Consider the following 27,556-nt stretch of genomic DNA (forward strand, 5'->3'; position numbering starts at 1 on the left):
GTATCAGACCTCAGGAAAGGACTGGACTGGGGACTGGAAGGTCGTCAGCATCCCAGGGAGTTTCTGCTCTGTCTTCTGTCACTGGTCTCTGCCTTCAATCATCTCAGCCCGCGTGGCAGGTGGAAGACGGCCACCCAACCTTCCTGCACCCCCTGCTCCAGGCTCCTCTAGAAAGACCGACTGGACCCTGGTGGGGAGGGGAGGGTTATACACCCAAATTACCATGGGAGAGCATCTGACTGGTCTGTTTTCCACATGACCAGCCTTGGAGGCAGCAGCTCTGATGGGGTGGGGACAGGTGTATATATGAGGCTGCCCGGGGCCTTCCCGTTGGATGTGTGGATGGTGGGGAGACAATTCCCAAAGATGAGGAATTCTTGGGAGTTGGGAAGTCACTACCCCACCACATGTCTAGAAGTCTGTTCAGAAGGTCAGGCCTGTAACACTGCCAGTGAGGTGGGGTGACCACTCTTCCCCTTTCTCGGTGTGGTCCCCTATCTGCTGGCATTTGCCAAGCTGCATGCCCTGGCTCACTGAGCCTGACCTGCCCATCAGCACCCCAAACGCCAGCCCCATGCCTCGTGGCCCCGGTCCTTCCGCCCCTCCTTTGCACCCTTCTTAAGGCCTACAGGGCAGAGGAGGCCCTTGAAGGTGACGGCAGGACAGGCCTGTGTGTGAGCCCTGTGGGTTCCTAGTCAGCCCTGCCCGCGTTGCGCTCCTAAGGATCCGGATGCTCGTCTGAAAAAGGCCGATCCTGTCTCCTCCCTGACTAGTGTCCGGTCGGTCTATCTCCGGGTGACCGTTTGGTCTGTGTGGTGTGCGCGTCCATCTGCTGCTCTGGCTCTCTCGTCCTCTCTTTCTCCTCCCTCACCCGAGCGGAGGAGATCCGGAACCCAGGTCCTGCCCCCAGTCCTTCCCACCCCCTCCTACGCTGCGTTCCCTGCCCTTCCCCTCAAACAGACACGCTGTGCTGGAGCCCAGGTGGAGGAAGTGATATTAATCTAGCAATTATTGATTCAGGAGGGACTTGGAAGACATATTTGCATGAAAACCATAAGTGGGTGGAACTTCTCCTGTGGAAATTAGGTGCTTTAAGGTCTGGGGTCTGGGGCAGGGAGGGCTCTGGATGTGCTCCTAATTCAGGCCCAAAGCTCAGGATCTGGCCACACAGAGGGCAGGCGGGGGGGGGGGGGGTGCAGGTGGTAGTCAGACCTGGGGAGGGGAAGCCTGGGAAAGGAGCAGGGGAGGAGAGAGGGCTGGGAATAATGGGGGGAGAGCAGTTGTCCTAACTCCTCAGATGTTCTGAGCGGCTGGGAGAGGAAAAGCCCAGCTAAGGTCTCAAAGGATGGTATTTGCATATGCGTTGAATATCACCAACTAGGTGTTGCAGCCCCAAGGAAACAAATGGCACAAACTGGGGCATGGGAGGGCAGTTTAGCCAAGGAACTATTTGCCGAGCTGTGGGAAGGGATTTGGGAACCACAAGGGAGTGCTGGCTGTGGGTACCCTGGGGCTGGTAAGGCGGGGGTGGCACCCCTAGGCCTGAAGGGAGGAGAGAAGGTTGACTGCTGAAACCTGGAGGCACAGAAGCTTGGACAGGAGCTCACTCTGCTGCCTCCTCCCTCCATCCCTCCTCCCACTTTCTGCTAGTGTCCTCCCCCCACCATTGACCAGAGGAAAGGGGTCCCTGGGTGCAGCTCAGGCACAGAGTAGGAAGGAGGAGAGAGAGTGGAGGGACAAATAGAAAGCATCCACCACAGGTGCCAGAGGACAAAAGGAAATTCTCCCAGTCCCTCTCCCACCCCTACACCCACCCCGCCTCTCCGGGGCATCAGACCTGTTCTCACTAATGGGTGCTCACCATCTGCCAAGCCTTTTAAAGATAGTAATTCCCTTAATACTTATATCTGCAGAGGGAGTTGATTTTGCTATTCTCGCTCCCAATTTGGGGAAACTAAGGCAGGGAGAAGTTAGGTATTTTTCCCGGAGTCATGCAGCCAGTGAGGAGAAGAACTGGGATTTGAACCCAGGTTGTCTGGCTCCAGAGAGTTGGCCCTGGCCTTCGATTCCCCATTCCCCCGGGCCCGGGATCAGTGTCAGGGAAAGGAGACACCAAGGACAGGACCACAGTGCCGTGCCACGCCCCAGTTTAGCACTGAGGAACACCTCAGTGAGACAGTGTGAGAAATCACCCCAGGCAGGGAGTTCCAGCCGAACCTCCCTCCCAGAGGGTCTCTGCTCAGAGAGATGGTTCGCCTGGCAGAGGAAGGGGTCAAAGAGGTGCTTTGGGAACTACTGCCCTGTGGGTGCAGGAGGGGCAGAGTGAGGGAGAAGGGGCACTGCTGGGCACACACTGTGTGGCCCTGGAGTATTTCCTTGAGCCTTGCAGCAATGCAAGGATAGGTGTTACCCCATCCACGCAGGTGAGGAAACAGGCCTGGAGGAACAGCGTCCTACTGCAGTTTTCCGGACCTGGGTGAGCAGCGGCAGTGGGAAGGGAAGAGAGAGGAGGGTTAGGAGCAAAGGGTCTTAGAGAGAGACGGGCCCCAGGGGCTGGAGACCGACAGAACCACCTCTGGGGTGGCTCACCTGGGGGGTCCAGGCCTCCACCCCCAGTGGAAGTGATTCCGATTGGTCGCCCCACCCCCCTAGCTAGTTCAACCTTTCATTTCCCAGGTGAGGAAGGTGACACCAAGACGTCGCTCAGCTGGAGACGGAAGGATGTGAGGTCCACAGAGCTCGGTGCCACAGTGCAGGGGCGTGAAGGGAGCGGTGGCAGCTGGTTCAGACGGTGTGGGTCAGGCAGCAGGGCCCGTCATATCAGAAGTTTTAGGGAACCATATCTAGTTTTCAAAAAGGTTTTAAAATTTGTTATGGACTAGGTACTATTAGACATATTTATTATCAAAAAAATGAAAATGATATTAAAGTTATATATTGAGAAGCCTGGGTCACCATTTGCTACTTATAAGTAACCTTTTAAAAAAAAGTAGTTTGGTTTATTTTTCCAGTGTATGTTAACGCTAAGATAAGCAACTGTAAACATCTACTCTTATCTCTACCTTCTCTTTAGCACAAAAGGTGTCATGCTGTTACACGGCTGTTCACCTTGCTTTTTCACTCGATATCCCTCCATTCTTTTCTAGAGCTGCACAGTATTTCGTTACAAAGGTACACTGTAGCTTATTTAAGCAGCCTCAGGTTGCTGGACAGCGGATTGTTTCCCGTCTTCTTGTCACAGCAGGCCGAGGGGATAATCTTCTGTGTCAGGCACTGCACACGAGCAAGGGCCTCTGTCATCCGTTTTGTTTCTCAACAACCTGTGATGAAGGAACAGGTGTGACTTTTCAACTTACAGTCTGCTGCAGGTGGATGATCATGTAAAATTTAATAAAGGTGAATCCCTAGAGAAGTGAATTGAAAAAAAAACTACAAAATACAAGCCCAGATATTTTGTTATTACATCCAATAGACATAAAAATTACTGTCAAATGGCTACAAAAGATTTTTTTTTTTTTTTGGTGTTACATGCCCCTAGCGGGAACCGAACCCAGGACTCTCTGGTCCGCGACGCTCAACTGCTGAGCCAAACTGGCCAGGGCAGCTACAAAGGATTTTAAACACGTATTCTCAAATATCTACATTTATCTTGCCACAGAGTCATCAGAGTTTATACTGATCCATGGACCATACTTCAAGTAGCACTGGTCTAGAATCCCAGAAATTAGGTCAAAGGTTAAACACCTCTGTCATTTTGCCAGACATTGCCAGAGTCCCCTGCACGGGTGCTGCCGAATGGCACACCAGCCAGCAGTAAGCCTCCTTTTCCCCAGCTTCGCCAACAGCGTGCTGTCTAACTGGGATTTTTGCTAAACTGATAGGTGAACAGAGCTGTCTAGGTCTAAGTTTTAATTTGCATTGCTCTTATGAGTGAGAGTAAGTGTCATTCATATTTTCAAGCCCTGTTTGAATTTATATCCCTTTTCTACTGGATTGTTGATTTTTTTTCTTCTTGATTCCAGGAGTTATTTACATAGTAGGAATATTTGCTCCTGGTCTGTGATATGAGTTGCAAATGTGTGTGGGTTTTTTTTCCAGTTTATCATTTACCTTTCGATTTTGCTTGATGTTTTGGGGGCTGGGGGAAAGGGAATCATGCAGAAGTTTGTGATTTTTATGTAGTTAAATTTGTCAATCTTTTCTTTAATAGTTTCTGCATTTTGAGTCATGGTTCTCCACTCCAAGGTTACAAAGATTACTACCCACATTTTCTTCTAGTATGTTGTTGGTTTTATTCTTAGCATTTAATCTTTTATCCAGTTGGAATTTTTCCTAGTATAAGGTATGAGTTATGGATCCAAATTTATATTTTTATAACTGGCTATTCATTTGTCCTAGCTCCATTTATTAAAATCCCTGAGATACCACTTTTATCATTAAAATACGTTTTAAGCCATTTGGAATCGTAATATAAGAAGCTCTACGATTTGTCAGTTTTGTGTAGAACGCCATTCCAAGGGAAATTAGCTTTCAAGATATGATCTATAACTTTGCATTACTAGAGCAGAATAAACTCTAACTAACATAAATAAGATATACATTTATTTAAACAAACCAAAAACAAATCTGTGGGGCCACCGACAACCACGAGGAACTTGGGAGAAGTGGGAATTGTCGAGCGAGCATGCGGTGAGATTGAATGTTTGCATTGCAGGTCTTCCCTGCACCTGCCTCTGGGAGCTGGGACCCCAGAGGGGCCCACCATGGTGCTCCTGGGACCCCTGGCTGTCACCCTGTTGCCGCCCAGCCTCGCGCTGCTGCTGTTCCACCTCTCCAGCTCCCAGGACCTCACCAGCGCTCCCAGCGGTGAGCAGCAGCTGTGCGCCCTGAGGGAACACCCCACCGTGGCCTTTGCAGGTGAGAGCCACTGCCCCCTCAGTTCTTTTGACAATGACCGTGTCCTGAGGACTTAGGTCCAACCTCAGCAGGGTCCCTCTGGCTGCTGGCAGTCCTGGGATGGTCCTTTTTCGTAGGATAGGGAGATGTGTAAGAAGGACGGCAGCCACGGCCTGGAGGGGTCTGATTTTGTCTCCAGACGATTTATTCAGGACCTTCACTCACGTTTACCTGGAGAGGAGGAGGAATCCCATGTCTTTCCCTGGGATTTCTTTGCTAGAGAATGAGGTGTGGGCACCTCAGGTGGACTGGCCAAGGGTTGGTGGGTCGTCTCCGCTCTGGCTCTTCTGGAAGCGTGGGCTCTAGGTCTTGGCTCTTCTGGAGGAGTCGGAAGATGACGCACTCGTTAGCAGTGCCTAGTGATCTCCGCAAAGCTTCCTTCTGCTCTAAGGTGGTGCAGGGATGCCCGTCTTTGGGGTCCTGGGAACCTCTAGGGAAGGGGTCCCTGATCACTAGTAACTCCTTCGGTCTGTCAAGAGAGGGCGGGAGAGTGTTCAGTTAAAGTGTTTCCCACACTGGGGCTTGCGAATTGCGTGCACATTCTGAGGGGTCTAGCGATTCTCAATACGTTTCTAAAATTCGTATGTACATTTGATGGTCACCTAAAAACATAGCAAAACAAATACTGGAGCTTCCTGCATGTTCTCCCATGACCTGTGAGCCTGTGTGGGGCTCCCTGGTGGTTTTATAATCACATCAACCTTCGGGTCTATCGCCTCATGGAAGCTTGCGTTGACATAGTCTCAGGGGTCCCCAAGTTCTTAAGTCTGATGAACACCTGTCTTATTTCCCCTTCACAGTACCCCTGGCAGGGAGGCAGGGCAAGGCTATCACCTCCTTTTACAAACAGGGGGTTGAGGTGCGGAGGGTTGGGGAGACTGGTCAGAGCCTCCTGACTTGCTCGCCATTGCGAGCCAGCAGGTGCTCCGCCCTCAGGGCCGCGGGGGGAAGCACACCTGTCCTCTGGGATCCCACAGCCTGTTAGGAGGGGCGAGATGGAAACTAGAGTGAACAAATAAATCCATGAGATTGGGGGGAGTGAGGAGCCAGTATAAACAGGAGTTGGGGGCCATGAGGTGGGAGACAGGGCCACTTAGAAGTGTGGGATTCCCAGCTGTGGGCTGCTCCTGTCTCCTGTCTCGGGGAGATTTTCCAGCTGTTTTCTCCGTGCTGTCTTGTTTGAGCTAGGATCCAGGCTTTGAAGGCTTAAGTGGATTACATTAAATTAGCAATGTCTTTAAGCCTACAAAACGAGCGCGCACACCCTCAGACTCCTGATGCCTTCCGAGCTGCTGCTGGTGGCCATCACTGAAGGGGAGGACCAAGTGGGGGACAGAAGGAGCTGGATTCCGAGGGCTAGGGGCTGTCTTCTTCACATGGGGGTCCTCTGGCAGCTCCTCATGAAACATTTCTTCTCAGGGGTTTTGCCAGGGGCACTATTGGCCTGGCTGATTCTGGGGCAGGGACAACAGAATGAGAGCAGAGGATCCTTGTTCCCCAGCCAGGCTGCTCTGTGTTAAAGCAAATTGGGTGGAGGTGGGGATGGCAGAGGTGTGGGAGATGTGTTTCTTGAGCTCCTGGCTTCCTTGACACCATCTTTGATCTTCACATGTTAATTACTTGACTTGCCACCACACCCTCTTCCAGAATGAGGGAATGAGGCTCAGGTTGACACAGGTGGTTGACCGTGAGTCACTGAGGAGTTCCCTTATTTCTGGGCAAGAGGAGATGGTCAGTCGTCCTAGACTGGCATCCTGGAGGATGGGGTCATCTCTGCTTCCCCCCCAACCCCCTGGCCTAAGCCAACTCACCTCCTTCCCCATTCCGACAGCTCTGGGCTTTCCTATGTGTTCACTACATTTTTACTGGGTCCTGTTTGACGCCAGGCACACGGTTGGACACTGTGGGCCTCAGAGGTGAGCAAGAGTTTTCTGAGAACTCAAGTATCTCTTACTGTTTCGTAGATATCACTCCCTGTGGCCCCTCCGTGCAGTTGGTCCTGGACTGGGACCAGCCAGTTCCATTGTCTCCCCACATCCTTTTGCATGGCTGGGTACACGCTAGGGGCTCAATTCACGTTGGGTGATTGACTGTCTTCTGGGTGACACTGTGTCCTAGAGAAGCTGCCATAATCCATCCCAGCACCAACCCCTCAGCTTCCAGGATCCCCTCATGGGTTATATTTTATTTCTGACCGATCTGTAGGTTTCCAACCCTGTAGCTATGGTTTCCTTCTCCCCTGACACCTGATTGATCTGTGAATAACCCTCAATACTCCAGAGCTGCCAGTTGCAGAGTCTGACATTTTCCTGTTTTGTAAGGTTAAATTTTCTGCCGTGGGTTTCTTTTAAGGGGGATCCACCTGTGTTTCTCTTTGACCTGCACATTATTCCTTTTGCCACAGCATGGCCCTTCTAGGCAGCAGGGAGAAGCCAACATGGAGTTAAAACTGGCAGTGGTTAATCCACAAAGTGGGTAATTGAATTGACTATACATAATTAAAATCACAGGCGCATCATGGAGAATGTCATTTTTCTCTTAAAGATGCTGTCCAAAGCCTTCGCTGCACACGGAGCTCAGAACGTGCTTGGTGTTTTAAAGACAGCCTTCCCTCTGGTCCTCTTTGCCTGGGTAATCAGAGGAAGCTGATTCCCTTCCCAGGAAGGCTCCCCCAGGATCACAGGGCTGCACCTCTCTCCCTTCCCCCTTTGCTCATGTTGGTCCCTTCTGCGTTGGGAGAGAGGGACAGAGACTGGAAGGGGCCTCCATCTTCCACTCCCCTGACCCCCACCTCCCCATTGTCATCCTGGCTCCTGCCCTGTTTCTTCTCCCTCTTCCCGCCTCCCCAAGGACTGGCCTGAGCAAAGACTGAGCTGAGAAGTCCCTAGATGGAGTTTCTCCTGGTTTGCTTCAGCCCAGTCATGCCACCTCTTCCCCTGTTTGGCTGCCCACATCTGGAATACCTCTGTCAGAAGGAAAGAGGGAATTAAAGTGTGACTCAGTTGCTACTGTTGGGGAGCACCCAGGCGAGCCCTTCACCCCCCCCCCCCCCCCCCACCAGCCAGAGAAAACACACCCGAGCACATTCAGAGTGAGAACAACATACACTGTGAATGGAACAGAAAAGGTGAGAGAGAATGTGGAACAAAATAAGATCGGTTGGAGAGGTAATACTCCAGGAAGGATTCTTGGAGGACGAGGACGCTTGGCTTGGTCTCTAAAACAGTATCATCTCCTGCCAGGATTTCTGAGAGTGGCCCTGAGTTCAGCTAGAAACCCAGCCTACCTGACTGCAGATCTACTCCTTATGGCAATATTGTACAAATGTCATTGCAACGTGACACTTGTTTCCAAGCCATAATCACCTGCTGGGGGCAAAGGCAGACCAAGGGGTTTACCTCATTCTGTTGCAGAATTTCTTTCTTATTCTTCTTTTTTTAAATTATGCATTGCACAGTTTTCTGAAAAACATCCAACTCGCAAAACCTCCAGTTCTCCAGCGAGCGATTAAGTGTTTGCCTGTCATGCAGAAATGAAGGGCTGCTTTTACTCTGTAGTGGAGGGATAATGAGCAATGATTTATTTCCTTTGGATCACACACACACATATACACTCCTTTGGGCCTCCTGTGAGCCGGTTGCTAATGCACTGTGGGGAGAAAGCCCAGGGCCTCACGTTCCCCCCTCATCTTTACCCCCATGGGCATGAATGTTCCTCTGCCCAAGGCTCTCTCGTGACTGGTCAGTTCCTTCCCATCCATGAGGCAGGGGTGGGGGGGAGCTGTTAAGGGGCCCTGCACTCGGGTAGGAGATGGGGGCTCCAGCGAAGGGAAAGAGGGAGTCAGCTGGGTAATGTTCCCCAGGCATATCCTCCCCACACCGCTGCCCATCCATCCAGAGGGCTGCACTGTCTCCTTTCTACCCACCCAATGCGCATGAAAGGTTTTGGCCTTGACTGGGAAGACTTTTCCTTAGAGACAGGGATGGACGCTGACCACCACCCTCTGTGGAGCCTTGTCTGATAACCTGATTCTTCTTGTAAGAAGGGAGTGGAGGATAATTCATACATTTAAACACTGCCAGGTGCTGGGAGGGGCCTAGGACCTGAGAAGCAGGATCGTGCCTGTCCCCCAGAACACACCACTGGGATAGACACCCTGAGAGAGGGGGGCCTTGATGGCAGTAAAGTAGAAGTCTATGGGAGCCCCTCACCCTGTCATGGGGGAGTCAAGGAAGGCTTCTTGGAGGAGGTTGGGTGGGGATGGGGATGAACAGGAACTGTTCCATGAGGGAGAACGAACGTGTAAAAGTGCAGGGTCCCGTGGAACAGACCTGGAGAAGTGCGGTGTTCCAGTTTAGCACGGCTGGGATGGAGAGTCTAAGCAGGATGTAAAAGATGAAGCATCATTCTTTTCATGGATCACTAAATAAAGAATGTGCCAGGCATCTGACTTGGAAGACTGTGGGGCCACAGGTTGGGACTTTTTCTCGGGAGCTTTTAAAGGGCTCCAAGCTGGATAGGCACACAATCAGATTTGCATTTTAGAAAGATCACTCTGCTTGTCTTATGGAAAATAGACGGGAAGGGCAGGCGTGTAAGCCAGGCCAGTTAGGAGGCTGTTGGCAGCAGTCCAGGCAGGAGACGCTGCTGGCGTGAGTGGGGGATGGGGTGCAGAGGGCACGATGGATGGGTTTCAGAGACAGCTGGACACACAACCCTCAGGATCTGCCGGTGTGTTTGATGCAGCTGGTGAGGGTCTGAGGACGTCAAGGGTTATCACAGGTCTCCATGTGGGCCGCTGGGGGCAGGTGGAGCCCTTCTCTGAGGTAGGGAACATAGCTCCCCAGCCCCAGCTGGCTGCTCTCAGGTCTCCTGGCGCCCTCTTTCTCATTGCACCCTGACTTCGCCCTGACCACAGCCCTTCCATTTTCCTGTCCGGTGCTGGGGCAGCTGGGAGTCCCTGGTCCAGCAGTAACGGAATGTTTGCCTCTCCCTTTCCCAGACCTGAAGCCCTGGGTCTCTAACTTCACCTACCCCGGAGCCCGAGATTTCTCCCAGCTCGCTCTGGATCCCTCCAGAAACCAGCTCATCGTGGGAGCCAGGTAAGGGGGTGCAGGAGGGTTGGGGCCAGGACTGCAGGTGCTTAGAACTGGGTGGAGGGAATATTATTTGGGAAGGGCCTACTGTGGGCATTCCCGTGTCCTGGGCCCCTCTCCCTCTCTATCAGGCCCTTTCCGAGTCTGCCTCCCACAGAAGGAAGCATTTGGGGTTGGGGGTGGGGAAGTGACCTCCAGACCTCAGCAAGCCACGTACCTGGGTGGCTGGCAGTTACTGAGAGCAGGAACGCCTGCAGGCTGCCCCCTACCCCGTCCCTGGTCCCTGTCATGCTGCAGAAGCAGCCTAGCTGGCCTTCTCCCTGGGAGCTCCGTGAGGAGAAGGTGCCCCGGAGCCCCCTGCTGGCCGGCTGGCCACCTGCACCGGGATGTCCAGACACAGGGCTTGCATTTCTTTTACGCAGGATCTTGTTTCCCTGTTACCTGACCTCCTTTAGTCCCACTGTCCAGGTCCGGTATCCAAAGGACAGTATGCTCCAGGAGGATTTGTGGGGACTTTATCGGGCTTGAGTAGGAGGAGATAACTCACAAAATCATAGACCATCAGCTCCTATAGGGAAGGGAGCTTAGAGGTGGTCAATTCCAGTGGGTCTCAAAGAGTGGACCACACCAGTAACATCTGGGAACTTGTTAGAAATGCAAGTCCTTGGGCTCCACTCGACCTGCTGAGTCAGAAACTCTGGGTGGGCCCCGCAACCTGTGCTCCAGCAGCCCTCCGGGCGAGTCTGATGTACACTCCAGTTTGAGAATCGCTGGTCCAATCCAACTGCCCTTGACTTAAACACGAAGAGGCAGAGAGAGGCCTGAAGAGGGGAGGGTAACCTTCTCAAGATAATATAGCCAGATGACAACAGTGATGAGGACCGGAACCCAGGTCTCCTAAGCCCAGGGCTCGAGTTTGTTCTGCCAGTCCATGTCACCACCTCCTACTGTATGGTACTTTTCAGATGCTCTCCATCGCAAAGGTCCCGATTCCGCTGGTCTGGGGGTGAGGGAGGGTGACCACTAGGTGGTTGACCATCCTTGATCTCTGGGCTTTCCTGAGTGTCCTGATCTCCTCACTGTCATAGAAAAAGGAGGCAAGTCAAAGACAGAGCTCTGGGCTAGGACCGGATGAGTTGTATTCTTACTCTGGGTGATCTTCACCCTTGAACCTCCTTTTCTTCATCTGAAAGGTCTGGGTTATGGTCCCTGTGCTGCCAGCCTCACAGAGCTGTGGCAAAGCTGGACTGAAGCATTTTATTTTTTATTTTAACTTAAATTTATTTTGAAAGAAACTTTAAAAAATAATCCTTACCTGAGGACATGTTTAGAGAGAAAGAGAGAAATGTTGAGGTGAGAGAGAAACATCAACCAGTTGCCTTCTGTGGGTGCCCCGACCGGGGATTGAACCCGCAATCCAGGTATGTGCCCTGACTGGGAATTGAACCTCAACCTTTTTGGTGCACAGGATGACACTCAGCCACTTGAGCTACTCTGGCTAATTTTTATTTTAAGATTTTTTTCTTTTTTTAATTGAATTTTAGGGAGAGAGGAAGGGAGAGGGAGAGAGAGATAGAAACATCAATGAAAGAGAACATCGATTGGGTGCCTCCTGCATGTCCCCCACTGGGGATCGGGCCCACAACCTGGGCATGTGCCCTGACCAGGAATCAAACCGGCGACCTCTTGGTGCATGAGTTGACGCTCAACCACTGAGCCTCACTGGCCGGGTTAATTTTTATTTTTAAATTAACTAATCGCATTGCATTGGTAATATGTGTTCTGGTATAGCATCCAGAATGTACACAATGGTATACAGTGAAAATCAGGGCCGCCCCCTGCACTTCAAGCAGGACCTCCTGGGAATCATGCTCTGTGGTGAGTTTGTGTGTCTGCCCAGAAATAACCTGTACATATGCAAGTCCACGACAGTACGAATTTAATTTTCCCAGCTACGAGAATAATTGTTTTACTTTTACTTTGAAATAATTGTAGATTTACATGCAGTTGTAAGAAATAACAGAGATCAACCCCTATACCTTCCACTCAGTTTCCCTTAATAGTAACATCTTGCATAGCAACAGTACAACATTACAGTCAGGAAGTTGACATTGATAAGATCCTTCCACCTTCTTCAGAATCCACCTGTTTTGCATATGCACTTTTTTTTTTTATCCTCACCCGAGGACATTTTTCCATTTCTTTTGTTCAGATAGAGTGGGAGGGAGAGAGAGAAAGAGAGAGAGAGAGAAACATCTACGTGAAAGGGACACATCAAGTGGCTGCCTCCCGCACGGACGACCCAACCAGGGCTGGGGACAAACTGTAACGGAAGTACGTGCCCTTAGTGGGAACTGAACCTGGGTCTCTTTGGACCACAGGCTGATGCTCTAACCGCTGAGCCAAACCAGCCAGGGCTGCATGTGCACTTTTAAAAATCCTGACATCTGACTTGGAACCTTGTGGGAGCATTTTAAAAGCTGCCATTCATTCTGTCCCTGCCATGTGCCAGGCACCATTTTATGTACCATATATTTAATGAAGCATCTAGAACATGTAATCAAGACTACATTGCCCTGGCTGATTTGGCTCAGCAGTTAGAGCGTCAGCCTGCAGTCCAGAGAGATCCAGGTTCGGTTCCCGCTAGGGGCGCGTACCTCGGTTGCGGTTTGTGCCTGGCCCTGGTTGGGTTGTGCGGGTAGCAACCACTCAATGTGTCCCTTTCACGTCGATGTTTCTCTCTCTCTCCCTCCCACTCTATCTGAACAAAATACGGAAAAATGTCCTCGGGTGAGGATAAAAAAAAAGACTACATCAAACTAAAAAGCTTCTGCACAGCAAAAGAAACAAGCATCAAAATGGAAAGGGAATCCACTATATAGGACAGAATAATTGCCAACAATACATTAGATAAGGGGTTAATCTCCAAAATATGTAGAGTACTCTACTCAACAAAAGAAAAACGAAGAATCCAATAAAAAAAATGGGCAGAGGACCTAAATAGACACCTCTCCGAACAGGACATACAAATGGTCAAGAGACATGAAAAAATACTCAATGTCACTAATCATCAGAGAAATGCAAATTAAAACGACTATGAAGTATCTCCTCACACCAGCCAGAATGGCAACCATCAACAAAGCATCAAACAACAAGTACTGATGAGGGTGTGGAGAAAAGGGGACTCTAGTACACTTCTGGTGGGAATGCAGACAGGTGCAGCCACTATGGAAAACAATATGGTGTTTCTTCAAAAAATTAAAAATTGAACTGCTATTTAACCTAGTGATCCCACTTCTAGGAATATATCCTAAGAAGCCTGAAACACCAATCAGAAAGAATATATGTACCCCTATGTTCATAGCAGCACTATTTACAATTGCTAAAGTCTGGAAACAGCCCAAGTGTCCATCACTAGATGAGTGGATAAAAAAGCTGTGGTACATAAACACAATGGAACACTATGCAGCTGTAAGAAAGAGAGATCTTTTATCCTTTGAGATGACATGGGGGGTCCTGGAGAGTTTTATGCTAAGTGAAATAAGCCAATCATAGAAAGATAAATATCATATGATCTCATTTTTTGTGTGGAATATAATGAACAATACAAGCTGATGAACAAAACAGACCCAGACGCATAGAAGTAATATACAGCCTGACAGACCTCAGAAGAGGGAGATGGGGGGGGGGGGGAATAAACCACAGAACTTGTATACATAAATGCGTAACCATGGACATAGGCAACAATGCTGGGGTGGGGGTGGGATCGGGAGGAGGGTGTCAATGGAGGGAAAAGGAGAAACATCTGTAACAAAAATAAATTAATAAAAATTGCAATAAACAAATAAAAATAAAACATGTAATCAGTCAGGCATGTAACAAATCATCTAATCTTCACAATAACCCAGGAACTGTGTTCCATGAGTAGCCCCGTGTGTGGACCGGGAATCTGGTGCTCAGAAGGATAGGTCGCCTGCCGGGGTCACACTGCTCTTCCTGACCCAATTCCCCCACAGGGGTAGACACACACCTTTTCCCGGGTCCTTGAGCCCCTGGCTATGCCCTCAGGGGATGGGGAAATCAGTCCTGGGCTTGGCCCCTTGTGCCTCTTGGAGCAAATAATGTGGGTCCTTGGCTTCTTTGTTCTCCCTTTCTCTAGGTCACATTTCCCCTTCTTTCTGAGCCCCTGGGCCTCTGGATTCAGGCTAGGGACAGTTTTTAATGTTCACCCCGCCTTGTTCCATGAGGGATTTAGGGCAGGTCAGGGTACGGAGATTTCTCTCTGTTCTCATCTCCCAGAAGAGCAGACCACGTCGTGATGAATGATTTTTGATGGAATAAAAATGAAAAAAAAAGTAAAAAATGATGCAGTGTTTCCCCTAATTCTTTAAAGCTGTGACCAGATGCCTGTGTTACCTGAGGAGACAGCTGGGGCAGAGCCATGAGCCGGAGCCCATCTGTCCCCAGGCCAGGAGTGTGGAAGTGGGGAGTTCTTCAGGACAGGGGGCTGGGAGGGACAGCAGAAACCTGGAGCCAAGGTCACCAGGTGAGGCCCGCCAGGACAGCACAGAAACTGAGTGAGGCCTGGCCCGGAGCCAGCTGGAGAAGAAGTCCCCAGCCTGAGCTGTCTCCTTCAGGCCCTGCATCCATTTGGCGGGGCCCCTCCTCCTCCTGGCCCACTCCACAACCTGTCCCCTCATTTCTCTTCCCCGCACAGTTGAGGTAGGCCAGAGCTTTCTAAAGCAATTATTTCTAAAAACTTCAGGAATGAAGAAAGGAATGACCAAAGGAAGATGTGAGAAGGAAAGAAAACTCTTAGGGAAAGCCACGATACATCTGTTTGATATAAAGAAAGCATGTTAACATGCGTCATTCCATTTCCCTGTCTCCACCGGCTTGGGAGAGAGGAGATGCCGATGCTGAGGAGCTCAGGACGCCCCTCGCCAGTGGCCGGCCTGGATTCTCCGTCTCTGCTGCAGGGTCTGCTCTGGGACCTGCAGTTGCTTTCATGTGGCACTCTGACTGGTGGCCTGCCACGCTCCGTTCCATGCAGAGGGGCCCTGTGGCCCCAGCGTCCAGGCAGGCATGTTCAGCAGTGTCTGACACCAAGCGTGATCAATAGGCAGCTCATAGTAGTAGCAGCAGCAGTAGTGGTATCATCATCGTTATTATCTAAGGGTGTTTCTTTTAATGAAGACTCCTTTTTTTAGAGCAGTTTTAGGTTCACAGCAAAATTGATGGGACAGTACAGAGAAGTCCCATGTCCCCCAAGCCCCACACACACTGTCTCCCCCATCGGAGTGGGATGTTTGTTACAAGTGATGAACCTACGTCAACATAGCATTGTCACCCAATGTCCATAGGTTATGTTGTGGTTAACTCTTGGTGGTAAACATCCTATGGGGTTTGGTTTGGACAAGATTATAATAATATATATCCATTATCATGGTATCATACAGAGTATTTTCACTGCCCTGAAAATTCTGTGCGCTCTGCCTATTCATCCATTCCCTCCCCACCGCCAGCCCCTGGCAGCCACTGATCCTTTCGCTGTCTCTCAGTTTTACCTTTTCCAGAATGCTATATAATTGGGTTCATACAGCATGTAGCCTTTTCAGATTGGCTTCTTTCACTTAGTAATATGCATTTCTTTCATTTAGTAATATGCATTTAAGGTCCCTCTATGTCTTTTTATGGCTTGATAGCTCATTTCTTTTTCGCATTCACTAATATTTCATCGTCTGGATGGACCACCGGTTAGCTATCTATTCATCTACTGAAGGACATCTTTACTGCCTCCAAGTTTTGGCAGTGATGAATAAAGCTGCTGTAAACATCCTTGTGCAGGTCTCCGCGTGGACATGTGTTTCCTTGCTTAAGGTTTCTGAGCAGCAGGCTGAGATGATGAAAACGGTGTCTGAGGAACTGGGGTGGCAGCCAGGTGCCGGCTGGACCACGGGGAAGAGGAATCGTGAAGAGGCAGAGGGGGCGGTTTCAGCAAGAGGAGACGAGCGGTCCAGGGGGTGGCCGTGGGACAGGCAGACGCAGAGTCACTGACTGCAGAAAGGACTGCAGGACCAGAGGCAGCAGAAGGACCGCAGGGCCCGTGGCGTGGAGCCAGGGAAGACGGGCGGCCTGTTTGAGGAGGGGCGTGGGTCAGGGAGGGAGGTGAGGGAAGAAGGAAGATGTCCTGTCTGGGTCCCCTCGAGCTCCGGGAGGCTTTAAGTTGAACAGAAACAGACTCCAGGGCTGGGAAAGTGGAGGGCTCCTCCCTGGACCTGCCAGATGGGCGAGTCTGGGTTTTAACCCCTCCTTGGGCCATTTACCCAACTTGTTTCCTCTTCTGTGAAATGGGTTTTTTCTCTGCTCCTGGGGCTGCTGTGGAGATTAAATGAGGGGTCAGCGCCCCGAAGACCCCCCAGTCGGCACCCCCTGCCGGAGGCAGGCGCAGCTGCTTCCCGGGGACCTGCCTGCAGAACCCGCTCGACTGACGATTTCCGCTTCTCTTCACAGGAACTACCTCTTCAGACTCAGCCTTGCCAATGTCTCCCTTCTTCAGGTACCTTTGCTTTCCTTCCCCTCTGTAATGTCCCTGGGATCTGGGAGCCTGGCTGGGGCAGCACAAAGAGCAAGGGTCGAAATGTAACCCCGAGGGTTGAAAACAGGAGCCCCGGGCCCTTTTCCCTGGCTGTGGTCTCTCGCTGGCTACCAAGGTATCTGAAGTGGGGCGAGGCCACGGAGACGCGGCTCACACAGGCTCCCTCCTGCACTGCGCAGCGCTGCCGCCGGGGAGGGAGGAGAGCACCAGGCTGGGCTGGCCAGCTGTCCTGCCTGCCTGGGACTGAGGGCCTCAGGATGCAGGCCTGTCAGTGCTAAAGCCAGGACAGTCCTGGGAAAACTGGAATGGCTGTTCATTCAAATCCGCAGGAGGGCCTCTGAGTTTGGGCCTCAAGGGACAGGGGTCCCCGGTTCCTTTCTTAGCCCGGCCTGAGTGATCCCGTTCTCACCCTGCATTTTCACTGAGCTGTGATTGATCTGTTACCTGCTGCCAAGAAGGACTCTCCAGGCAAAATGCCCTAAATGCTCCGGGAGGCATCTTCCTGGGGCACTTCTAGATCCAGAACGTGGATCCCCGGTTGGGAAACAGATGCCACACCTCTCTGCAGACGCTGGACAGTCTAGAGGAAGGACGGCCGCCTCCTCTTCAGTGAGGGGAGAGCCGCCGTCCTGGTGTCTGGGAGGCTTGCTGGGCTCCCCGTGGTCAAGCATCCGCTGAGCCCTCCCTGTGTACCGAACTGAGCCGGGGGCAGAGGGGCAGGAAGACGAGCAGGGTCTCTGACCCTCAGGCCTCACAGGGTAGCCAGGAGAAGGCGAGTGATAACCAGCCAGAGAACGGTACAAGGAGCTGGTCGGGTGCTGGGCTGTTTGGTACACGCACTCGCTGCCGAGGCCTTTTGGGGGCGGGGAGCTCTCCCTGGTGAGTTGGTGTGACACCCTGGCCTGGTTTCTTCTAGATTCACCTGGGCCTACACCCCGGGGACCATTGCAGCTGGTTTCCAGAGGGGAGATTTAAGGGAACAGAAAAGGTGTGCCCATCAGAAGAAACGAACAAATTGAAAGGAAATGCCCTTCATCCATTTATTGTTCTGTCTCTCCTTCTGTCCGTATCCTTGCCCTCCAGTTCCCCTATCTCTCTCCATCTAACCACCTGCCAGTAAACTTTATTGAATATAAAGCCCAGGTTCAGTCCCAGGCATGATACGAGGCATTTAAGACCCGAAGGTGAATCAGAGTGTGTCCCTTGCCTCCAGGAGCAAGCCTCCAGGGGAGGTCATGAATGCTTCCTCTTCCTGGGCTGGAGCGAGGCAGAGGACGTCCCCAGGCGCAGCAGCCCACGGCCTGCTAGCTCAGTCACAAGCAGCCTGTCGAGAGCCTAGTTTTCTATTGGGATCCAATGAAAATGAAGCCAAAGTGCCAAAGCCACAGGTCAGGGTCTGGAGGAAGCTGGTACAGGGGTGATTCACAGTGGGTGGGCGGAAGTGGATCCAGGGGTGCTGCCCTGAGCTCAGGCAGTGGTTATCAGTTCCTGTGGTCTGCAAATGCAAGTCTTCTGGGAGGAGTAAAGTGGCTAAAGGGGAAGGGAGACAGATGCACGAAATCCGTGGCAGCGCTGTGGGAAGGCTGCAGGGAGGGGTGCGTGCCGGGGCAGGGGTGGCCCAGAGGCACGAGGAGCCCCAGCAGGTCTGCAAAGGCTTCCCAGTGAGCTGTCCTTGGGCTGGAGCTTGAATGAGGGGGGTTTGCCAGACAGCTAAGGAGGAGACACAGCACAGACATGTGAGATAGCGTGGAGCAGTGAGGGGTCCGGTGTGGCAGGATCATGGGGTGTGATTGGGATAAGGGTGGGAGATGAGGCCCGGAGAGGAAAAAAGGCCACATCGCAGGGGGCCTCCATTGCTGAGCAGAGAGGTCCATATTTTATTGTGAAGGCATTGAGGGCTTCTTAAAGAATTTAAAACAGAGAAGCAGGTTTGGCATTTTGATCACCTGACTAGTGCAGAGAATGGATTAGTGGAGAACCAGTTAGGAACAAAGTGCAATAGTCCAGACTACTGATGGGGAGAGTTGAACCAAGGCAGCGCGTGGGGTTGGATGGAGAAGAGGGAAGAGATCACACGAGGTCACAGCACCAGGGGGCGGGCACCAGGCATGTGTCTTTTGCATGTGACCCCTGGAGTTGGGGAAGCTGGCAGCACTGGGGGGCTTGGGAAGGCTCGGACCACAGGGGTGCCGTCCAGATGTCTGGCTTGCATAGCTGAGCAGCGTAGATCCGAATGGGAAGAGAGCCAGGCTGACTCCGGGCAGGGCTTCTCCGTGGCTGCCCCTGGAATCCCGAGGGCTTTACAAAGCACTGATGCCTGGGCCCCACCCTCGGAGACTCGCTTCGTTCGTCTGGGATCTGGCTGGGCACTGGTGTTTCCAACGTGCAGCCAAATTTAGGAGCCTCTGTTCTAGGAGGTCAAGGCCTTTTCTGTAGATGCTGCCCAACTGGTTTGGCTTTCCCAGGTGTCCTTGAAGCTGGCCCTCATCTCCGGGTCTGTATCTTATCAGATGTTAGGACTCTCCGGCTTGATGACAAAGCCCAGTTCAGCTGACTCCACATTGACCTCAGCCATGGGAAGGTCTCTCAGGCGAGCCCATAACTGGTGCTGGGGGCAGGGGCTCGGCCTCAGGGGTTCTCTGAAGGACTGCAAGCCAGCCACAAATTCACCTTTTCAGGCTGTCTCTCGGGGGCCTGACCTCTGGAGTACAGACTAAATCCTTCGTGATGAAATTAAAAAGAAAAAAAAAATACATCGCATGTCCATGTCCCCACCTTAGGGGGTACCATCTGGTCACGCGGTGGATAGGGTGAGAGCAGTTGGAGCGAGCTGCCCGCATTCCCTCAGCAAGCTGGCGGCAGACCTCAGCCTCTGGCCATTCAGCGAGCACCCTGCCATCGCCATCGCCCTGTCTGAGGCTTCAGTTCCCTGCTTACCAACTTGCAGTCCTCAACACCTGCTGTCGTAGGGGGCTCACAGCAAACCCGCGCTAGAAATGAGCTGCACCCCAATCCCAGCCCAGCCTCCTTTACTCTCCAGAGGCCGGGAGGGACGCACGGCTGTCATGTAACTCTCCATTACGGCTCACCGATCCTCCCATGCGCTCCAGGGTATGATTTAACCAAACTTCAAAATCAGTGTTTTATTGATAGTTTAAATAATTAATACCCCTTAAAGAAAAATCGAAATGCAAACAATTCATACAAACCAGTGTCCAGTCTGAGTACCTAACCCCTATCAAACAATTTGTGTGAACTACTGCTCCTCAAGGGAAATACAAATACCCAGTCTCCTCCGTTCTCCAAGCACTGGGGCGGAGGTGGCAGGAAGGGCAGAGTGTGTACACACACACGCACACTCACACTCACGCTTGCGGAGGGGCAGGGGAAATCAGATCAGCTCACTTGTGATGGTTATTTGTCAGTGTAACTTAATAACTGGTTTGGGGAAAGAAAAGGTGGCAAGTGGTCAACAGTGCCAGGGGCTGTTGTATGATGAGTGAACTCGGATTTGGCAATTAGGAGCTGATGAGCGACCAGACGTGGCTGAAGGTCTAACGGCAATGGGTTTCTGATCTTGGGCTGCCAGATGTCCTGCAAGTGCAGAAAAGGGTCTGGAATGCACAGACACACCAGAGCGCAGCTGGGGCTGGGCCCGGGGCTGAGCCTGGGCAGGCGGTGCTGCTGGTTCTGAGCTCTCTTCTGGTAATCTCCACATTCTCCGAGCTAGTCTGGCAGCTCTAGAGTTGTCTGAAATATAAACTCTGCTGAGTGGTGAACTTTTTTTGTTTTCGTTTTAATCCTCATCCGAGGACATTTTTGCATTTATCTTCGAATAGAGCAGGAGGGAGAGAGGGAGAAAGAGAGAGAGAGAAACATCGATGTGAGAGAGACACATCGACTGGTTGCCACCCACACAACCCCAGCCAAGGCCAGGGACAAACTGCAACCGAGGTACGTGCCCTCAGTGGGAACCGAACCTGGGACTCTCTGGTCCGCAGGCCGAGGCTCTAACCGCTGAGCCAAACCATCCAGGGCCTGAGTAGTGAACTAATACTCAGAAGATGTTTTAATGTTCAGCCATTATCTCTGGTGTCCCGGGGAGTTGCTGAGTCTACAAGGAGATTATCCAGTTCCTGGCTGCCTCACCTGCTTTCTCCCATAGCTGAAACCATGCAGTTACTCTGTTACCAGAGATTGTCATCCTGGAAGCTCTGGGACAGTCCTAGTTGAAAGCATTGTGTGTGACAGATTGATCATACATGTCTATCTTGACTCCTTCACAAAACTCCACTAAAGGACAATGAAACATTTTAAAGGCACAGATACACAATGACAGACCAAGAGACACCAGTGAATAAGAGGTTAAACATTCTGAGGGGACGGAGCAATTACAACTGATTTAGCAGAGCAGAACAGTTTACAGAGGGGGTGTGGCAGAGAAGCAAGGTGACTCCCAGAAGGCTCGGAAAGGGGGGGTGTCAGATATTGTGGAATGTAAGGATGAGGTACAAGCCTGAAAAGGGGGAATGGTTGAAACTCTCTAAATTGAGAGGTTGGAACCCAGATCTCCTGTCCTGTCCCACACAACCATCCCTTCCTCCATTTTACCCCTTCCCGAGCAAAGAGAGACTTAGACCCTATCTCTCAAGTCCCACCTGGTGAGACTCCAAATTTGGAGACTCCAGGAAAGGGGAGGACACTGATGGGGTTTGAGGCTAGAACATGTTTCTCCTCTTCCTCTCCTTCTGCAATTTGTTTATTGAAGAAACCTGGCCATGTGTCCTGTAGAGTTTCCCACAGTCTGGGTTTCGCTCATTACAATCCAAGTGGTATAACTTAACATGTTTCCCTATATTCAGTAGCATCTGTAAATTGATTGTTAGATCTAAAGACTATTCCACTCAGATTCCAGCAAGGTTACTTTATAGGTGTTATTGTATACTTTTTAAAGAATGGTATCTGATTTTCTCTGTGGTTTTTTTTTCTTTTTTATGTTAGTAGCCATTGATGATTATTTCCTGGATCCATTAATTCTTTAGGTGTTATAATGTGCTAGCTGAACTATTTCTGCAAAGAGAAACTTCTCCTCATCACCTGAGGACACTTTTTCATTTATCTTCAGATAGAGCGGGAGGGAGAGAGGGAGGAAGAGAGAAGCATCGATGTGTCGACTCGTTGCCACCCACACGACCCCAACCAGGTCCAGGGGCAAACTGCAACTGAGGTACCTGCCTTTAGTGGGAACCAAACCCGGGTCTCTCTGGTCCGCGGGCCAGCACTCCAACCACTGAGCCAAACCAGCCAGGGCGGTACTTTGTCTTTATTTACCAGTTTTCAAATAATGAGTTGCCTTGTTAGCATTTGTTAATGGTAATCAATTAATTTTATTCCATTATTATTATCGTTGTTATTACTGCTACTATTACAGACTTGTGGTGTTAAACATTGTTATATATCAGTTGCGTCATCTTTCATGACTATCCAATCTTTTGCCACGAGGGGGCTGCTTCAAGTTACCCCCTGGGTCCTTTGACATGATGATGCCAGTCATCTTTGATGGCATCCTTGCTATTTCTAAGGCAATGTTTCAGGCTCACCTTGTACATTTCCTACCCACAGATCCGGAATCAGCCATTTCTCTAAGAAGTCTTTGTTCCTTTTGGTGGGAAATGGCTTGTGATTTATTTTCTAATATGAACAAATAGTCAAAAATCACCAGACACCTGAGGAAAGCCTAAAGTGAAAGAGAAAGAGAAAGATCAAAACAAACACACAAACAGAAGGAAGGAGGCTGTAAGAAACAAGGTCCGTGCAAAAGGTAAAAGAAAGCATTTAAAAAAATTAATTAGAAAAATAATTAGACCTTTCGGAGATATAAAAATATATCTTGTTTATAAAACAATAAGAAAAAATATGAAAATTAAAAATGTGATTGTGGAAATAAACTTTGAATTTAGAAGATCAAGTTGAAGGAAAATCTCCCAGAAATTAGAACAACAACAAAACAAGAAATGAAAAACAGGAGAGAAATAACAGAAAACTAGATCAATGCACAAGAGCCAACAGTGGATTGGATTAATAAGAGTTACAAAAAAGAAAACACAAAAAGGTGAGGAAGAAATTAAAGACCAAATACCATAAGAAAACTTGCCAAAACAGAGGATGAGTCTTTACACTGAAAGAGCTGACTGAGTTCCCAAAAGAGACCTACACTAAGGCACATCAGTGTGAAGTTCAGGATGCTGTTACTAAAGAGAAGACCCGAAAAGGTCCTAGATCCTAGAGAAAATAGTCACTGCCAAAGATGGGGAATAAGAATTACATCAGACTTCTGAATAGCAACCCCAGAATCTAGAAGACAATGGAGGGATAGATGCCTTTAAATTTCTGAGTGAAAAATTATTTTCAGCCTAAAATTCTATATCAAAACTATCAATCAAGTATGACAATAGGCGGAATCAGACATGCAAGAATTTTAAAAAATTGATCTACCATATTCCTTTCCTTAGGAAGATACTGGAGATGTATCCTACCAAATAAGCACATAAATCAAGAAAGAAGGAAACGAGATTCAGCGAACAGGAGAAGAGAGAAGGTAAGTCCCAGGTCAACGGGCAAGCAGGCGGCTCCAGACCATACTCAGGCAGGAGGAAGAGGATGGGAACTCAGGTTATCTGAACCATTTGAGTGCACAGTCAGCAAACAGTATCATGAGGGGTTTGTAACACCTGATGGGCATTTGGGAATAATTAGTCATTTGAACTGCAAAACAAGCAAATGAAGAAGATCAAGATACTTATTCAATTCAGGAAGAAAAAAAAAGTTGGTCAAGAAAGGAAACCTCATCAGAATAGGCAACTTTCCTTGATTCTCAGATGCGCATGTTTTCACATTTTTAAAGAGTCTGGAACCAGGCCACATCGTCCAGTAGAAGATATCTTACAGACACTGTCGGCTGGACCGCGGTCCTCATGGAGTGGTCATTGCCTGTACTTGAACTCGGTCACTATTCCCGCGTTCTGATTCTACAACACCAACCTGGTTTGTCAGAAGACCTTCTATGGACACCTTCTGGTAAGATCAAGAAAGTACCAGCATCCAGATTTGCAGAGTGGGATCAATAGCTTGGAAGAAAATTCTGGAGAACAGAGTGAAATACTCTTTAAGAATTGCTATATCACCCTGACCGGTTTGGCTCAGCGGTTAGAACGTTGGTCCTTGGACCAATGAGTCGCCAGTTCGATTCAACTGCATATACCTCAGTTGCAGTTCACCCCTGGCCCTGCAGGAGGCAGCCAGGTGATGTGTCTCTCTCCCATCGATGTTTCTCTCTCTCCCTTCCCACCTCCATCCCTCCCTCTCTTTTCCCTCCCTCCCACTCTATCTGAAGATAAATAGAAAAATATCCTCGGGTGAGGATAAAAAAAAGAATTGCTATATCACTGACACCCTGAGTAGAATGATACCCTAAAACAAGCAAGCGAACAACACAAAAATGAACACTGACAAGTGAATAGAAAAGTGACTCAGCAGAGATGAACTATGAATTCAAAGAAGGTTAAAGAATACTTACTTTTGCTTACATTTTTCTTTTTTGCATGCACAAAATCGATAGATGATTAAAAGTGTCTAAATAAGAGCACTGTCAATAAATTTACATTAAAAAGTAAAGTAATAAAAGAGTTTGGCAGCACTATTTTTTAGTGGTACATATTACAATCAGTGGTGTAATCTGGGGTATTCATTGGTAGTAGTTAACACTTTCTATATATTCATAATACTAATGTAAACATCAATGTTGATTTTTAAGTTAAAACATTAACTACTATATTGAAATATTAAATAATTAATATTGCATAATTATAATGGGAGAGGGAGAAGGGGAATGTACGTGTGCTTTGAGGTAGGAGAGAGTGGGAAGTGTAAGTGGGGAAAATCATCACCTCCATAGCTGGAGATCAGAAGAGGTCTTAGATTGACACATATTCTTGAGAAATTAAATTTAAAAACACACAGAGAAATAGTTGAAAGTAGTTGCCCTTGGGAAATGAGATTGGCTTGTGGTGGAATAGGTTACTTAGGTTTTTTTAAATAAATTTTTTCATACCCTTTACCTTTTTCAACTCTGTGCATCATTACTTCGATAAAAATAATTTTTAAAAATAAAATGACTCAAGCCCATTTCACGCTGTTATCATTTATAAATATGCATATTCCTTTCGAGCCATATGTTCTAGCTTTTGGTTTGAGAAATCTGTTCTCTGTGAGAGGCTACAGGATGGAGCAGAGAGGCTGAGCGCTGATGTCTGCTGAGTTTGCATCTTGGGTTTGTTGCTTACTAGCTGTGTGACCTTGGGCATATCGCTCAACTTCTCTGAGGTTCATTTTCCTCACCTGTAAAATGAGCAAAAGGCTGCATGTTTCACCGGCTGTGCCGAGGATCAAAGAGAGATGGTGTGTGAAGGCCCCAACATAGTGCTTATCCGGAGTTCAGCCCAGCGTAACTTTAACTCGTTTTGATTGTACACACCTGCCCCACCCCCAGTGGGATTCCCATCCCCTTCGGAACAAGCCTGACCCCTTCAGAGTGCCCCTGTGCTCAGGAATTTCAAGGCCCCAGTGAGCGTTTGCTCACACAGTCCCCTGAGACCACCCACAGTCTGGAGCTTTAGGCCTGGACACCTGCAGTATTTGTGAGTCTCTGCCCTTTTCTACCCGCAAAGGCCCTGAGGTTTCTTCTCATATCAGACTCAGCCTAGAAGCTGATGGGGTCCCGAGTACCTCCATTATTTCTGTCCAATTGAACCCACAGCAATGTGGCTGGATGCCAGGCGTCATTTGCCCTTCCCCAGGGTCTGGGAGCAGAGGCCTGAGCGCCTGGCCTGGCGAGGCATAACCAAACTTGTCACCCCGCTCCTGAATCCAGGCTCTGCAGAAGTCCGCCCTCCCTCAGCCCACAAAGCCCATCTTGGGGCCACGGGCGGGCTGCAATCTGAGCAGAGAGCAGCCCTGCCCTCCCTCCGGGCACCCTTCCTGCCCTTGCACCCGGGCCCTGGAGCTCTGCACGCAGTGACTTCACAGCTAGAAAGAGCTTTGCTAGAAACTAAAAGCAGGTGTTATTGTTTTCTGTTTGGATGGGAGAGCTGCTTGCTCAGGGCTTCCTCTCCCAGGACAGGTAGGCAGTTCAAATTTATACATGTGACCCAGAAATATCTCATGAGCCACGCACCAGGGCTGTAGAGATTGCCTGGACCTGAAGGGTATCATATCTCCTCTGGCTGCTCTTTCAGAGGCCGGGTGGGGGGACTGTCAGAGAGTAGAGACAGAATAGATGAAGGGGGAGGGGAACATGACAGTGTCCTCTGGGTCCCTGAGTGAAAGCTTGTCCCCAAGCACATTACTCCACGGTGGAGCATGCTTGATACTACCAGGGAAATTAGAAGGGAAGAGACAGCACAGAGCGGAGGGCGGCGGGGGTGGGGGTGGGGTGGGGGTGGGGGACAATTAGGAACATGGAAGAAAAAAACACACAGAGCCCTTGACTCAGGAATGTGGGTTCCAACCCCTGCTCTATCATGTACCAGCAGCAAGTCACACAGAGCCTGAGTTTCTTCATCTAAAAACAACAAAAAACACTTTGCAAGGTTGTAGTGGGAAAATTAAACAGATCTCCAGGCTCTAAGGTTTGCAAAATCTAGCCTTTCTTGCCTCCCACTTATTTGAGGGACATCTGGTGCAAACTGAGGCACATTTGCCATTCCCGCTCAGGATTGGGGCGGTCCTGAAGGTCCCTCTTGACCACTTCCAGCTCCCTGGCTGGCCCGGGAGGAAGAATCGGGAGGTCCTGGGACAGAGGTGCATGGGGATGCAGCACGGGGGAGCTGTTACCCCAGCCCCCCGACCCAAGCTGGTGGCGAGGGTGTTGGGCTGAGGAGACATTCACTCCTTAAAGGTCTCTGGGTAAGGAGATCTGGCAGACTGCCAGGTTCACATGGATATAGTGAGAGGAACCCTCACCCTATAGGCTGTCCCTGGCCCTTTCCCAGCTTCCTGTCCACCCCTGAAGGTGGACAGCTGTGTGATGTCTGTGCCCTCCCCCCACAGGCCACAGAGTGGGCCTCCAACGAGGACACGCGCCGCTCCTGCCAAAGCAAAGGGAAGACTGAGGTATGTGGCCTTGGTGGTCTGGGCCCGGCTGGGGGCCAGCAGGAGGCTGGTGGTTTGGGGGATGGATGGGTACGCTGTGGGTGCAAGGCCGCCGGCGCTGAGGCCCAGACTGGGTGCAGTGAGGCTCGGCCCTGAGCATGTGAGTGGACAGTCATGCAGTGAGCAGGCCTGGGAGGGAGATGTGGGGGCAGGGGACGGCTGCCACCTGAACTTCGGATCAGGTGAAGCTGGGACACGGGAGTGCTTTTAAATATCTGTGCTAGCCCTGGCTGGTTTGGCTGAGTGTAGTATCAGCCATGGACCGAAGGGTCTGGGGTTCAAATCCCAGTCAAGGGCATGTACCTGGGTTGCAGGTTCAATCCCTGGGGCGGTTGGGGTCATGAAGGAGGCAATCAATCTATGTGCCTCTCTCACATCAATGTTTCTCTCTCTCTCTCTCTCCCTCTCTCCCTCCCTCCCCCCATCCCTTCCACTCTATCTAAAAAAAAAAAAAAAAAATCAATGGAACAATATCCTTGGGTGAGGATTAAAAAGAATAAATACCTATGGTGCAGTGGGGTGAGAGAAAGACACCCAGCGCCATGCCTGGAGAGCTCGTCCCTTTATTACTTCTTCCTGCTGCAGGAGGAGTGTCAGAACTACGTGCGAGTCCTGATCGTCTCTGGCCGGAAGGTGTTCATGTGTGGGACCAATGCCTTTTCCCCAGTGTGCTCCAGCAGACAGGTGGGGGTCGCGC

General features: G+C 50.2%; 1 protein-coding gene across 1 annotated transcript in view; it reads left to right on the forward strand.

Annotated features, from left to right (window-relative positions):
• Window positions 1–27,556, forward strand: part of SEMA5B (semaphorin 5B) — a 111,819-nt gene that overhangs the window by 67,412 nt on the left and 16,851 nt on the right. The window contains exons 2-6 of the mRNA XM_036243065.1: window positions 4,715–4,917; window positions 9,959–10,058; window positions 16,566–16,611; window positions 26,758–26,820; window positions 27,445–27,543. Coding sequence (XP_036098958.1) covers window positions 4,764–4,917; window positions 9,959–10,058; window positions 16,566–16,611; window positions 26,758–26,820; window positions 27,445–27,543 — 462 coding nt within the window. The 5' untranslated portion in view covers window positions 4,715–4,763. The remainder of the gene's footprint in view (window positions 1–4,714; window positions 4,918–9,958; window positions 10,059–16,565; window positions 16,612–26,757; window positions 26,821–27,444; window positions 27,544–27,556) is intronic.

Source organism: Molossus molossus, unplaced genomic scaffold, assembly GCF_014108415.1.
Source record: "Molossus molossus isolate mMolMol1 unplaced genomic scaffold, mMolMol1.p scaffold_m16_p_5, whole genome shotgun sequence".
Classification (NCBI taxonomy): domain Eukaryota; kingdom Metazoa; phylum Chordata; class Mammalia; order Chiroptera; family Molossidae; genus Molossus; species Molossus molossus.